We start from the raw sequence: 13,688 nt of genomic DNA, 5'->3' as shown, positions 1-13,688 counted from the left end.
AAGGTAGATTGAACTGTGACTAAAGAATCTGTGTAGGTTGGAGGATTTGGTGTTTTTATAGAATTGGTTTCATTAGGCACTGCATACTCTCTTTTTCTAGGTTGCACTGAACCTTAAAAATAACGGTGCAGCTGTTATGAGGATGGTTAGGTTTTATCTGTCTTTTAAACTAGGAATAGGATCTGGTGTACTGAGATATTCTAGGGCAGGGACCCCCAAACTTTTATACCCATGAGCCACATTTAAATGGAAAAAGTGTTATACTTGGTTTTATGCAACCAAAACTAGCCTCCTTACCAGAAATTAAAAAATGAGCACCTGCTTTGAGGCCATGTTGCTCACGAGCCACTAGTTTTGGGATCACTGTTTTAGGGTATACAGCAAGGAACCTAGGCATATTATTGGGAACAGTGGGGAGGAAGTGGCAAAGAAAACCAGGAGGACCAGAGCCTCCTGTAGGCTGTATAATTGACTTCTGTAAACAATCTACAAATTGATAGCAATATATACAGTATATAAAGAATATTGCAAGCATATTCAATGCACCAAGTCTTATTAATGGCTTCTAAACATGATTTTGTTACCCAATAAACACAATGTATTCCAGTAGATTGCTTCCACCAGGCTTCATAGGCTATTTAGCCAATACATTTTTCTTTGGTATCTTTCACCATGTGTAACAATTGGTCTGGGTGCATATGTCCCACACCCTTCAATTATTTCAACAATTACAAACACTGACAAGCATGAAGGAGATTCTTCCACTACCGTTCTCTGTCCCTAATTCAGGTTTGGCACCCCAAACCCATAGATTAAGGAAAGTCTCCAAAAGAAATTAGGTGCACACACTAATCAAACACAATCTCAAGATAAACAGAACTGCCAATCAAGTGGGTAGGCTGACTCAAAACATAATATACTTTATGGCATGTGAAAGTCAAACAATAAAACAAAAAATTTTAACAGTATATATGCAGAGGATCTTAAACTGTGATTTGGTATGTTCCCTTGGTTGATTAGTCACAGGTAACCAGGTTCCTCATGTACTTCACTACACTACACTTATTTTGTCCCACAGTCTCTTTCTCACATAGACACGGTCACATACAAACACAGAAACAAGCACTTTTTTTTTCTCTCTCTCACCCACACTGAAACAGGACCAGTCTAACACCCTCCCTCTCTCTCTCTCTCTCTCACACACACACACACACACACACACTCCACCATGTGAACAGGCTGTGGCTCAGCCTCTGGATTAAGATCAAACAAGTATCAGGCTTCAGGTACATAGCAGAGAGACCCTGCTATCAGGAGACAGGCAGAAAACCAGCAGTTGCTGGGTCCTTTAGATTTAAATAACATCATGGGGACCTTGGGAACTTGCTTTTCCAGGGGAAATGCCAGGTGGGATTGTGTCAAGTAAACCTCATTGCCCCCTCCTGTGGATGCCTATATTTAATATTTGGTATAAAAAAGGCACAGTTTGTTAATGGAATTAGAGACACATTGAGATTATCCACTCATATCGGTTTGCATACCTGTGGGCACTGTGCAATTTTAGGGAGGGGGAAGGAGTTCACTACAAGTGAACAGTTTCATACAGGTGGATGTGGGCGGATTTTAACACAAAGCACCACCCAACTTGAACATATTAAAAGAGAAGCAGAGACAGGTTGGTATTGTTACAGATAGCATCCTTTGATTTTTATCGATTTAGGTAATTGACTTTTTTTTTCCCTTTCAACAACTCTACTGTGCATTAGCAGGAAGATACAAGGTATCTTGGGAATAGTATATTACACTTGATTAACCTTAAAGAACAGAATGGTGTGAAGAAGAATGGGTTTATAAACTTTAAATATCCTACTAAAGAAAAAATATCAAAATATCAAAGAAAAGTTACGCTAATAATGGCCCAAGTCAAAAGTGCAGGGCTTGATGCTGATGGAGAACAATCTGGTGGAGGGCATGGAGACATACCAACCAGTCTTCAAATTGTTACTTTTAAGTGGCACCATGTTCAGGATCCATACATAATTGCTGTTTGGATATTGGTTGCAAGTTTGGCTAAAATTGGTAAGTTATTAATTTATATTGTATTTAATTTTTGTTTTTACATTTTACAGTTAACTAGGTACACAGCTGATCCCTAACTAAAAAAAAATATTCAGGGTTACAAAAAATGCTAATATTCAAAAAAGTATAAAAAATAAAATAAAGTGTTTATGGGTTTATATATGTCTATAAAGGTTACCAAAAGAGTTGTAGGCAGTAATGTATATAGTATAATATTATTGGGTAGAATGTTGTGTTTACAAATTTTAACACTACAATATATTTATATTTACATACAGTAGTTTCTGGTGCTGTGAGACCACAGTTGTAAGGGAGGGGGATTTAAAGTAGGAGAGTTGTACAGGTTTGGGATTCAATATACGGAATCCTGTTATCCAGACAGCTCCGAATTACAAGAAGGCATTATAAGCAAATAATTCACATTTTTGAAAATGTTTTTTTTTCTCTGTAATAATAAGACAGTATCAGTATCAGCACTTCATCCCAGCTAAGTTATAATTAATCCTTATTGAAGGTAAAACAATCAAATTGGGTTTATTTAATATTTAAATTATTTTTAATTAGACATAAGGTATGGTGATCCAAATTACAGAAAGACCCCTTATTCAAGCATGCAAGGTAACAGTTCCCTTACCTGTATTCAATCAAGCTTATTTTTAATCTCACATTTTTACTTGCTTGAAAGACTGTTGATGATAATAGATGAATTTATATTTATTCCATTAGTTCTACTAGGCAAAAGTACTGTTTGGTAAGGAAAGTGATTATATAGATACAGATTAATGTACTTAGAAGTCACTATACATTTTTTGTAGAGGTCATGGAAATCTGAGGTGACTTCAGCCTTAAGTTAGACTTAAGTTTTAGTATGGTGAATGTTATGCTTTAATTATTCAGACTGCTGCCTATTTACTGTCACGCACAACCCCCATTACCTTCACCCCAACATACATCCCAGCACCAGCCCCCACTTCCCTACAAGTTTCACTTACTGTTCTATAGCTCCCTCAGCCTAAGCCAACCAGACAGATCTTCCTCTTATTACAGGCCCCCTTCTGTTGTCCCACAAGTTTCACTGTACACAGTGCCTTCTTTCCCGTCAACATTTGTCCAGCCTCCCCCACCAAGCTTTTTCAATTTTCATTCTATACTTTAAAAGTGCTGTGTAGGGTTCTCTTCTCTCTGCCTGAATTTTGTAGGCAGGTGGAGAGAAGCAGATCCACTCTCATCTGGAGTTCTGTGTAAGATGCCCTTGACAGGCAAAGTGTTGGCCTAAGTGTAGCTACATGGAGTATCAGTCCTAAAATGCAAAAGCATATATTTTTGGGACAATATCTGTTTGGTGCTGCCCGTCAGTGCAGCTGCAGAGAGCTGTGGATGAGAGCTGGCTGAAAGAAGTGGACCCTACACAATAGGAAGCGTAGACATGAACTTTTTGAAAATCTGTTTTAAGTATATTTTCCACTTGTCTGACAGTGTTTTACCATTAGCGAAGGTATCAATGGTCTTCTGAATGTTCTCAGAACACTGTTATTAGTTATACTTTGTCTTTAAATTAGAAATCTTAAAAGATTTGCAAATGAGATTGCGGTTTGCGAGAGAATGTCCTCTACATGTGTTTATTTTGTGCAAAAAAAGGCATATTTTTCACTTTGTGACTATACATTCGCAATTTGCAAAATCAGTTTAGTGAATATTTTTCCCACCCCTTAGGTTGTGGCTTAACTCAGACACAAAGTGTGATTATAAATGTTTGCAATTGACGAATATGCCACATTTTAAAAGTTTTTAAGGACATTTGCATTGCGAACAAAAATTTGCAATTATGTTTGCAACATTAAATGCACCAGTCTTGTCCAGCTTTCTAAATATAAAAACTGGCAAGGCAAATATGTTCACTGTGCGAATAATTCTGCACTGCTTAAATTTAATAGTTTGTATTACGTTTGTGGCTACAGCTTTGCTACAACTTTACTTTTTTGTTTTAAGAAACTCGCATAAACTCCTGAGAGTTCTTTCCTTAAAAAAATTCAATCATAGATGTATTTATTAATAGTCACAATAATTTGTAAGTTGATCGTACGAAAGTTTCTTGAAAAATTTTGGTGAAGGTTTTATGAACAATCGTGCGAAATTTCAGTTTCACTTGAAATTGTGTGAAATAGAATGGCATGAATGTTCCCTTTCCTCCCAACAGCCAATCAGCAGAACAATGGGAAGGTAGCAGCTCCCTGTAGATATCAGAATAGCACTCAATAGTAAGAAATCAAAGTCCAGCTTGGGACTCCTCCTGTTACATTGGAGTAGAAGAAATAATAGGTTATCTGAAAGCAGTGTGTAATGCTGGCTCCTTCTGAAAGCTCAGAATCAGGAACAATGCACTGAGATGGCTGCCTACACACCAATATTACAGCTAAAAAAAATGTTGGTAATACAGTGTAATTTAGGAATTAAAAGTACATCATAAAAATCATGACAGAATTCATTTAATCTTAAATTTTCTAGTAAATGTGGTGGGTACAAGATCATGTTTCTGGATCTTAAACTTCAGAGATGAGGCAATAATTTATGAATCCCATTGGTTTATATATTTATTGCAGATTCGTTTTATAAATAGATAAGTAGTAAACTGATGGCTGTATAAAGAGTTTATTAGCATATATACATTATTATTTAATTATAAATTATGCTATTTCCCTTTGTTCAAAGATATAAATTGCTTCTATAGATTTAGGGAATTTAGTGTAAATTCTACAGTATTGTTTGCACTGTTACTGAGGTGTCCAGGCTTTCACTTGCTTTGTTAGTTTATGCAGTAGATTTCTTCTTACGAATTATCAACATTAGTTTAAAGTCATGCGACTTTACAATTTGTCTTGCATTTGACACATAAGGAAAGCCTTAGCGCTATAAGCGCAGATGCTGTAGGACAGATATCCCCAACCACTGGCTCATGAGCAACATGTCGCTCCCCAACCCCTTGGATGTTGCGCTCAGTGCCCCCAATCCAGGTAGTTATTTGTTAACTCCTGACTTGGTGGCAAGTTTCGGTTGAAAAAAAACAAGATTTACTGCCAAATAAAGCCTCCTGTAAGCTGATAGTGTGCATAGAGCCTACCTAATAGCCAATTTTAGCCCTTATTTGGCACCTCCATGAACTTTTATGATGCTTGTGTTGCTCTCCATGTCTTTTTACATTTGACTGTGGCTCGCGAGTAAGAAAGGTTGGTGAACCTAGCTGTAGAACAAGGGATCCTAATGACCAGCAGCCAGATTACACTGGCTTATGTTTAGAGATTGGCAGAATCAGGTGCAACCATGATTAGGTGAGAAGGAAAGAGTTAAGGCAGGAGAAAGCTGAGCTTGGGGACTGAGAAAGGGAGGGATGTGATGTCAGGACAAGAAGCACTCACTTCTTATCTTCTGAACAGGTAGAAACATAAGGCAGAGCTCTCTCTGTAATACAATAGCTGCTGTATATACAGGGTCATTTATCAATTTATCAAAATTCGCTCATGGGCAGTAACCCATGGCAACCAATTAAATTGTTGCATTCATTGTTCTACCTATAGCTGGCTGAAAAAAAGCCAATCACTGATTGGTTGGTATGGGCTACTGCCCACAGGCAAATTTGCCCAGGGTTGATAAATGAGCGCACCGACTCCTTGCTATACTGCTGGCTTTGGGCTTGTTGGGCTTTTGGTGTAAATTAACTGTTTTAGAGCAGTTAATCTCACTGTAGGCACTCAGGCATCATGGGAGTCAGCCTTTGCACAAAATGTCTTTGTATTATATTATATAAAAATCCAGGCTGTAACACTGAGATGCTGCTAACTGCAACTCATTACAGTATACAGAGCATACACTAACTGTCCTGGCCTTTGCTTTATTAAGCCTGCCTATTGCACTGTATTTCCGTAGATATAGTTACTTCATTCAGCAGCCTGATTCTGAGCTCGGGGTTTATTAAGTCTCTGAATTAATCTTTGTTATAATTGGGGAGAGTGGGCCAGTGCGGGAGATCAAAGAGGAGGTGCTTTTCAATAATTTATCAGCTTGTAGGGTGGTTTCTTTACAGATTATTGGTAGGAGCGAGCTGTCTTGTCTTTGACGGGGGGGTAGCCACCAGAGTGCCTGTAACGGCCTTTCCAAGATTGATTGCTCTACCTGAACCCATCTTTAAGTCTTTTGGTGCTGGAACCATTCTATTATCCTAGATAGAACTGTTGCTTCCCAATATTTTTTCATATTGGGTAAGCCTAGACCGCCCTTTATCTTGTGGCAGAATAGTGTCTTTCTGTTTATTCTAGGCTTGGTTCCTGCCCATACAAAGGTGGAAAATATTGCGTTCAATTTGTCAAAAAAAACACTTAGGCGGTTCTATCGGTATTGTTTGGAATTGGTAAAGGAGCCTTGGTAGAATGTTCATTTTTATTAGGCCGATGCGGCCAAACCAAGAGAGTTGTAAAGACTGCCAGGCTTTAAGGTCATGGGTTATTTGAGTGACAAGTGTTTGATGGCTGAGTTGGAATAGCTTTGTTAGATCAGCAGGGATATTTATACCTAAATATTTTATGGAGTCTTTGCTCCATCTGAATAGATAGTGATCTTGTAATAGTTGTTGGGTCTGTGTTGGTAATGTGACATTCAGTGCCTCAGACTTCCCATAGTTAATCTTGAAATTACTATATATACCGTATTCCTTAAATTCTTGCATGAGTGCTGGGAGAGATATTAATGGTTGTGTGATGTATACCAGTAAGTCATCTTCGTATAAAGCAGTTTTATGATGTTTGCCCCGTATTGATATTGCACTCCTAGGATTTGAAGAATTGTGTGCAAAATGTAAATACAAAAATAGAAAGATTTATTACTCAACGTTTCGGTCTCACACAGAAACTTTCAACTGGAGTGAAAAAATAAATAAATAAATATATATATATATATGTATATATTACAAAGAAGACCAGCATCACAACATAACGCATCAGTCCACATCAGAACCTTTCTCAATGCAACCATGCCTTTACCACACACCATTTTATATCCATAACAAGGAAACCAAAAAGCAAGTGAAAGTGCTGAAAAGTGCTGCAAAGGGTCTAGTGCTAGGCAAAATCAGCATAATAGTTCAAATATTTGTTGGACAAGTTAATTTACAGAAAACAGCTCAAAGATAAAGAGCTATTTAGACCTTTGGGGACCATGCAATTCCGTTTAAATGTCCAAAAAGTTTCTCTTTGCAGTAGAATCCAATCTATATCCCCACCTCTCGGCAGATAGTGTCAGCTGGAGAGAAAAGTTACTTGAGGTCCTTATTCCTCCTATAACCAAATCTTTTTGCGATTGATCAGCGTCAGTTCAGTATCAGATTTCACAGTGCGGGTGTTCCATGTAAAGTCCATCTCTCAAAGATTCTTTTATCCATCCATAAATCAACAAGCCTCATCCAGTAACAGGAGTGTCGCCAGGGTCTGGAGCCAGAACAAAGCTTTTCTAAAGTTATAGGTTTTTATGACATTTCAGAAAATCACCTAAAATTGTTGCAATTTGCCGCATTTATCTTACAACATTTCTTACATATGACAAATAACCCTAAATATAAATGCCAGCGGTCTACTGAACAGTTTGATGTCCAATATGCTAAAATTTACCAAAGTATGTGGTGTACAGAGGCACCCAAATGAAAATAGTGCATATGAATTTTCTCAGCTGCCAACTCAAGTTTCTACAAAAAAAGCCCAGTGACCGTGTATTATGTGCCGTAACGCCCCCTAACAGAGACCCCCAGAAAACCATTTATTTTGGGAAAGTACACATTCTGATGAATTCAAAATAGGTAAAGTTATTTTTCTACACCAAAGTACCACATGGCAAAGCTATGCTAAAAACAGATTAGGAATACTAGTACAGGGATAAAAATGCAATAAAACCACAAAAAGTGTGTAAATCAATGAAACAACAAAATTAAATGACACAACAGCGTAATTAGTGGTCAGAATAACTGATCCAATAGTCAAGTGCCAAAATAAAGTTTTTAGGGAAAAAACTAAAGACAAAGGGGTAAAAAAAAGTGTTTGAGTATACATGTGTGTGTGTACACATCTAAAAGCAGTGTGTAAGTATGTATATAAGTATGCTTAAGTGTGCAAAATGGGAACAAAAAAAAAAACCTGTGCTAAATTGTGTGTAAATGAGTCTATTAGGCAAATAAAGAGCACTTACCAGTAGAAGGTCTCAGGGATCGCAGGTAGGAGTCCTCTCTAAAGGCCTTGCAACACAGGAAGTGTGTGGGCAGAGCTAGGGGGGAGGAGCAGGGGAAGACGCAGGACAAGCAGCAGATGATGTGATCGCGTCTGCTGCTTGTAAGTCGGTCCTGCAACAATCCCATCACAGGGCTGACTTGCCAGCCCCCTTGGCTCGTTGTTGGCACATAACTGCTTTTTTAAAAACAATGCAGTACCTACATTGTTGGCAGGGGTTAAATGCATTTCCAAGCGGGCTCCCTACACTTTTGTCACCAAGTTTAGTCTCCACTCCAAATAGGGGCCAAGGTAACAGCTGGCTAAGAGCACAAGGGAAATGTGGCATCTATCATTGAAAGACATATGGGGGCCGGATTCACTAAAGGTCAGTAACGCTTATTGCATGCTTTTTTGTGTTAAAAAGCACACGATAACTAAGTTAATCCACATATCGCATGTGGAAAAAAACGCATCATCGCAAAGTGTTATTTCTAACGCAGTGCGTTAATTAGCGAATAGAAATAGAACTAATGCATGATTCACAAACACATATAAAGCGTTAAATATCGCATTAATCTGTGTGAATAGTAAAACCTTGTGAGCTTTTGGCAACACAACATGGACTTTGCAGTGGGATTTTTTCAAGTATGTGTTGGCCCTCCTCCAGTTTTCAGGGAAATGGTAATTTTTAGAACAGTAGTTTTCAGAAAGTAACTGCTACGTGCATAATAGTGTGCGCTAACATGGTGTGAGATTTTTCGCACGCGGCACAAATTATTGCGCATGCGTTAAAATATCTTGTAAAATCAGTCATCATGAGTTAAATAACGCAAAGAACATCACTTCTTAATTATGACACGTGTCCTTTTAGTGAATCGAGCGTTAAGTCGCAAAAAATAAGAAGCGATAAAAAATTTATAACGCATGCTATAAATAACGCTCGTTTTATCGACCTTTAGTGAATCTGTCCCATAGTGTTATCACAACTAGTAAACAGTTTGGTTCAACAGTTAGAGGTAAATCTTATGAGAATAGAATTATGCCAATTGCAATGCTACATGTTATTTTCCTTTGAGTTTATGATGTAGTCGCCGGCCACATTTTTTATTAAGTACAGTCAGGCACAGTCACAATGCAATCAGGCGATTGGTGCTGCACAGTTGCCATGGGCCACATAAAACAGCCAGAAGGGCTGTATTCGGCCCATGGGCCTTGTGTTTCAAACATGTGATGTAGAGTAATATTCTGAGACAATTTACTGGTCTTCCTTTTTTATTATTTATAGTTTTTAGCAGCTATTTGATTGCTAGGGTCCAAATTACCTTAGAAACCAGGTAGTGGTTTGAATGAGAGGCTGATATATGGATAAAAGAGGACCCTAATAGAAAATTAATAAAAAGTAGTAGTAACAATAAAATTGTAGCTTCACAGAGCAACTGAAAACCAGAAAGAATCAGAAGAGAGCAAATAATTAAAAAACAATCAAAAATGAATATTGAAGACTAAATGGAAAGATAATCAGAATTGGACATTAAGGGGCCCATTTATTAATGTACGATTGTAATACGATAATGTAATGATTACAAAAAAATCGTAATATCTTTAACTTTATAACTGTGTGTGTTTTCTGCGATTTTATTGTTAATTTTCGCCACTTTTTTGTACTTTGCTACAAAATGTGCAACAATTCGTGTGACAAAATCGTATTTGTCGCAATGACTATGAAAGTTTCGGAATTCATTCAAGCTTCAGTATCGTGACTTTCTTTTGGCCAGGTTGGAGCTGCAGAGTGCCATGAGTCCTGTCAGGACTGGCCTCTGGTGAGTGACCAGTAGGTAGGAGTCTATGTGCAGAGAAACCCCCAGAAACACCCTTTAATGGCTGGATAGTTAGCAAGGCCAAGTGAGGTGAAGCGAAGATATTTAATGAAAACCGAACAGAACAAAAATAAGAGTTAATATACAGGCATGTGATGCGGCAAGGTAAACAATCTGGTAACAGGCAAGTTGGTCAGAATAGTGGCAAGGTCCAAAAGGCAGGCTGAGGTCAGTGGCAGGCAGCAGGCAAACGAGGTAGAGTAAACAGGCCCAAGGTCAAACCAGGGGAATCCACAAAAAACAGGGTACCAGGTGGGGGCAGGAGAACGGACGCAAGGAGCCAGACAGGGCACAGGCAGGGAGAGCAGGAATCACGGATCACGGAATAATAGGATGTCAAGAATCAGGACAACAGCTAGATCAGGCTCAGCAGGAATGATGATCAAGCACTGGGAGTTGCCAGGAGCAGGTTTATAATGGCTGCTAATTACAAGACTAGCAACATACAGTATGCTATCAACTATGGGTGAAAACAGGGTACCAGGTGGGGGCAGGAGAACGGACGCAAGGAGCCAGACAGGGCACAGGCAGGGAGAGCAGGAATCACGGATCACAGAATAATAGGATGTCAAGAATCAGGACCACAGCTAGATCAGGCTCAGCAGGAATGATGATCAAGCACTGGGAGTTGCCAGGAGCAGGTTTATAATGGCTGCTAATTACAAGACTAGCAACATACAGTATGCTATCAACAATGGGTGAAAACAAGAGGGGAGCAGGTAGAGTTGCTGGCACATCAGGGCAACTGACCAAGTCCTGCTCAAAGAGCCTCTTGTGGCAATTATAGTTCATCAAAGTGTCCAGGGTTCAATTCCTCACAGTTCTTGACATAACCCCCCCTTTAAAGATATCCCAGTCAGACAACAAAATTTTAAATAGATAACATTTATGCAAGTGAGTATACTGCAACTCTCAAAACCATCAGCAGAGGGTGAGCCATCAGAGACAGGACCATCAGCAGGGAGTGAGCCGCCAGGGTCTGGAGCCAGAGCAAGAGAATAACCGCCCACATTGTTCACCTGTTCACACCTCAGACATTGTATGTACTGCCTGGCCTATGCTGCCTGTGTGTATGGCAGGGGTTTGTTCTGGGAGTTTGTTAGCCGTTGGAAATAGCCATTAAAAGGTCCCTAAGGTGTGTAATTTTGTGCTGGGGGTTGCTGTGGTATCCACAAGGGAGGTGGAGGAGGAAGATGGATTTATGGGTATGTATTTATATTACGTAATATAATTCTTTCACATATCAATTATGGTTGATATCCCCGCAGTGAGGACGAAACATTTGGGTTTTTGCTGCACTACCACCATTGGGATTAAATGGGTGTGGGTTGAAGTGTGTGTGGATAAAAAAGGGGAGTGGTCAAAACTGGCTTCCATTAGCGGCCCTCCACCATGTATGCAAGAGAAATTCCGGCCCTCGGCCCTGCAGAAGTTGGACAGAACTGCCTTAGACCATTCAGATTTGATCAGACCTGCCACTTCTGGAAACATCAGAAAATGTTCCTTAGACTTGTTTGTAGAGCGCAATACTTTTGGTTTAGGAGTGGATTCTATAGGAGACTCAACCCCCAGGACAAGCTTAACTGCTTTGATCAATGGACCAACATGCTTTGGTCAAAAGTGGAAATTTTGCCTAAACACAAAAGATACTACTTAGCGTGTGTTTCAGGCTGCTGACGTCACCTAGAAAAAAAAACAGACCAGCTGCGCCATTAACCTCCTTTGGGAGATTACCATAGCGCTTCGCATGCTTATCAAAAGCTAGAAGAAGGATTCAAACAGACATGTGGATCAGATCATTATAAACCCCTTACAGTCCCGTAGGAGTGTAATTTAGGGAAAACCTGACTGCCCCACAACAGGTGTTAACCCTGCCACTGAATATAGAGTGGCCACAGGTTTTAAAAATTTTGTTTAAAGAGCCAGGTAGACATCAAAAAACTAGTCTGATATCAGAAGAAAAAAGATTACTGGCCCCAGGAGGGGAGGGTGGTTTTATAGCTTCTTTAGGGGAGGGACTTTCTGGTCTGAGTATGGGGACAGGGAATCTACCCAGTGTTTATGTTGACATATGGTGGCTAGGAAATATCATTAGGCACCAGAATGCTTTTTAATAAAGTTAAAAAGTAACTTTTACTCCTTCATATAAAAACATCAGGTATTCATAAGCAAAGAACTAAATCCTATACTTTACACGATTTGTGGTGACATGCCACTTCAGAAGCAATAAAAGTGTAATGCAAAATGCACAGTTCCACTCTATGCTCATGAATACTTGATTTTTTTTATACTAAAGAATACAATTTACCTTTTAACTTGGCAAAATCGTGTGGCGAATGTAGAAACTTAAGTGATTCTGTTAGTGAGGGATGTAGATGGTTAGTAAATATGGAAAACATTGTATATGTGCGTGCTACTGCATTCAAGTAACCCTGAGAAGAAAAATTCCCCTCAAAGGAAAAATATAATTTTAAGGAGTACTAATTTCTAAAGGTATTTTTATGCCTTTTTAAATCATGTATTCCTAAACTGTTTTTAACCTAATTCCTCACCAAAATTTACACCATTGCAGTTTATTTTTCTACTACACTACTTCAACTACCTTTTCATGACATTGCTCAAACCTTGCTAAACTTTTAAGCCTCTGATTATGACCTTGTAAAATGCTATAGATGGATTTCCGTTTGCACATCCCTTTAACTCACATACGGAGCAGTGGGGAGAGGACGTGCTGGTGTTTTCTTTGTGTCCGGTCCCCATTGCTCCATATGTGAGCAAAGTTTCAGTGTGGTTTGAGCAGCACTGCGCCCCTAGATTTGAGCCAAACTAAACCAGAGATGACCTTCCCATAAACACTTAAAGTTTGTCCTGTTGGCTAATATTGTTGAATTATATGCACAAGCTACTAAAAGCAACTGGTAGACCCAGAGTAAAAATCCCTTAAGTGGTCCACCTTAAATATAAAATAACCATAAAGTAAATGTATTTATCTAGCTCTGTGTTTATAGAGATTATTGCATGATATTCCAGCTGTGTTCTTTTTAAACAGTGAATCTGTGCAGTGCTGTGATCTCTCAAGGATGGACCTATTACACTAATAGGGTCATGTAACATGTGCAAACTTTTTGTCTTTTACTGCCTAGATGTTTTGTTAGGTTCTGGGAGAAAGCTTGATTTTGCCATATAGCAGTTTTAGGTTATTACTCAAATATAATGGGCCTGATTCACTAAAGGGCGATAAAAATTATCGCACGCTTTTTCGCGTTAAAAAACGCAAAATAACTTGCGCGCGATTCACCATAGTATTATCGCGTGTGAAAAATCGCCATTTTCGCATGGGGTATTTCTCGCACTAGTTTTACCGTTTTGCGTTAATTTCCGCGCTGAAAAGAATACGATCGCATGATTCACTATAACTTTTGCGCGCTAAATATCGCATTCGGCTATACGAAAATTAACACCTACTACAGGCAGGCGAAAAATTATA

The 13,688-nt window shown here is 38.9% G+C and overlaps 1 protein-coding gene across 1 annotated transcript in view; it reads left to right on the top strand.

Annotated features, from left to right (window-relative positions):
• Positions 1 to 1,236: 1,236 nt before the first annotated feature.
• slc9a3 (solute carrier family 9 member A3) overlaps positions 1,237 to 13,688 on the top strand; it is a 250,521-nt gene continuing 238,069 nt past the window's right edge. Inside the window, exon 1 of the mRNA XM_031903807.1 lies at positions 1,237 to 2,079. Coding sequence (XP_031759667.1) covers positions 1,914 to 2,079 — 166 coding nt within the window. The 5' untranslated portion in view covers positions 1,237 to 1,913. The remainder of the gene's footprint in view (positions 2,080 to 13,688) is intronic.

Source organism: Xenopus tropicalis, chromosome 6 (genome assembly GCF_000004195.4).
Source record: "Xenopus tropicalis strain Nigerian chromosome 6, UCB_Xtro_10.0, whole genome shotgun sequence".
Lineage (NCBI taxonomy): Eukaryota > Metazoa > Chordata > Amphibia > Anura > Pipidae > Xenopus > Xenopus tropicalis.
Note: the sequence above shows the minus strand (reverse complement) of the source record. Positions and strands in the feature narration are given on the sequence as shown.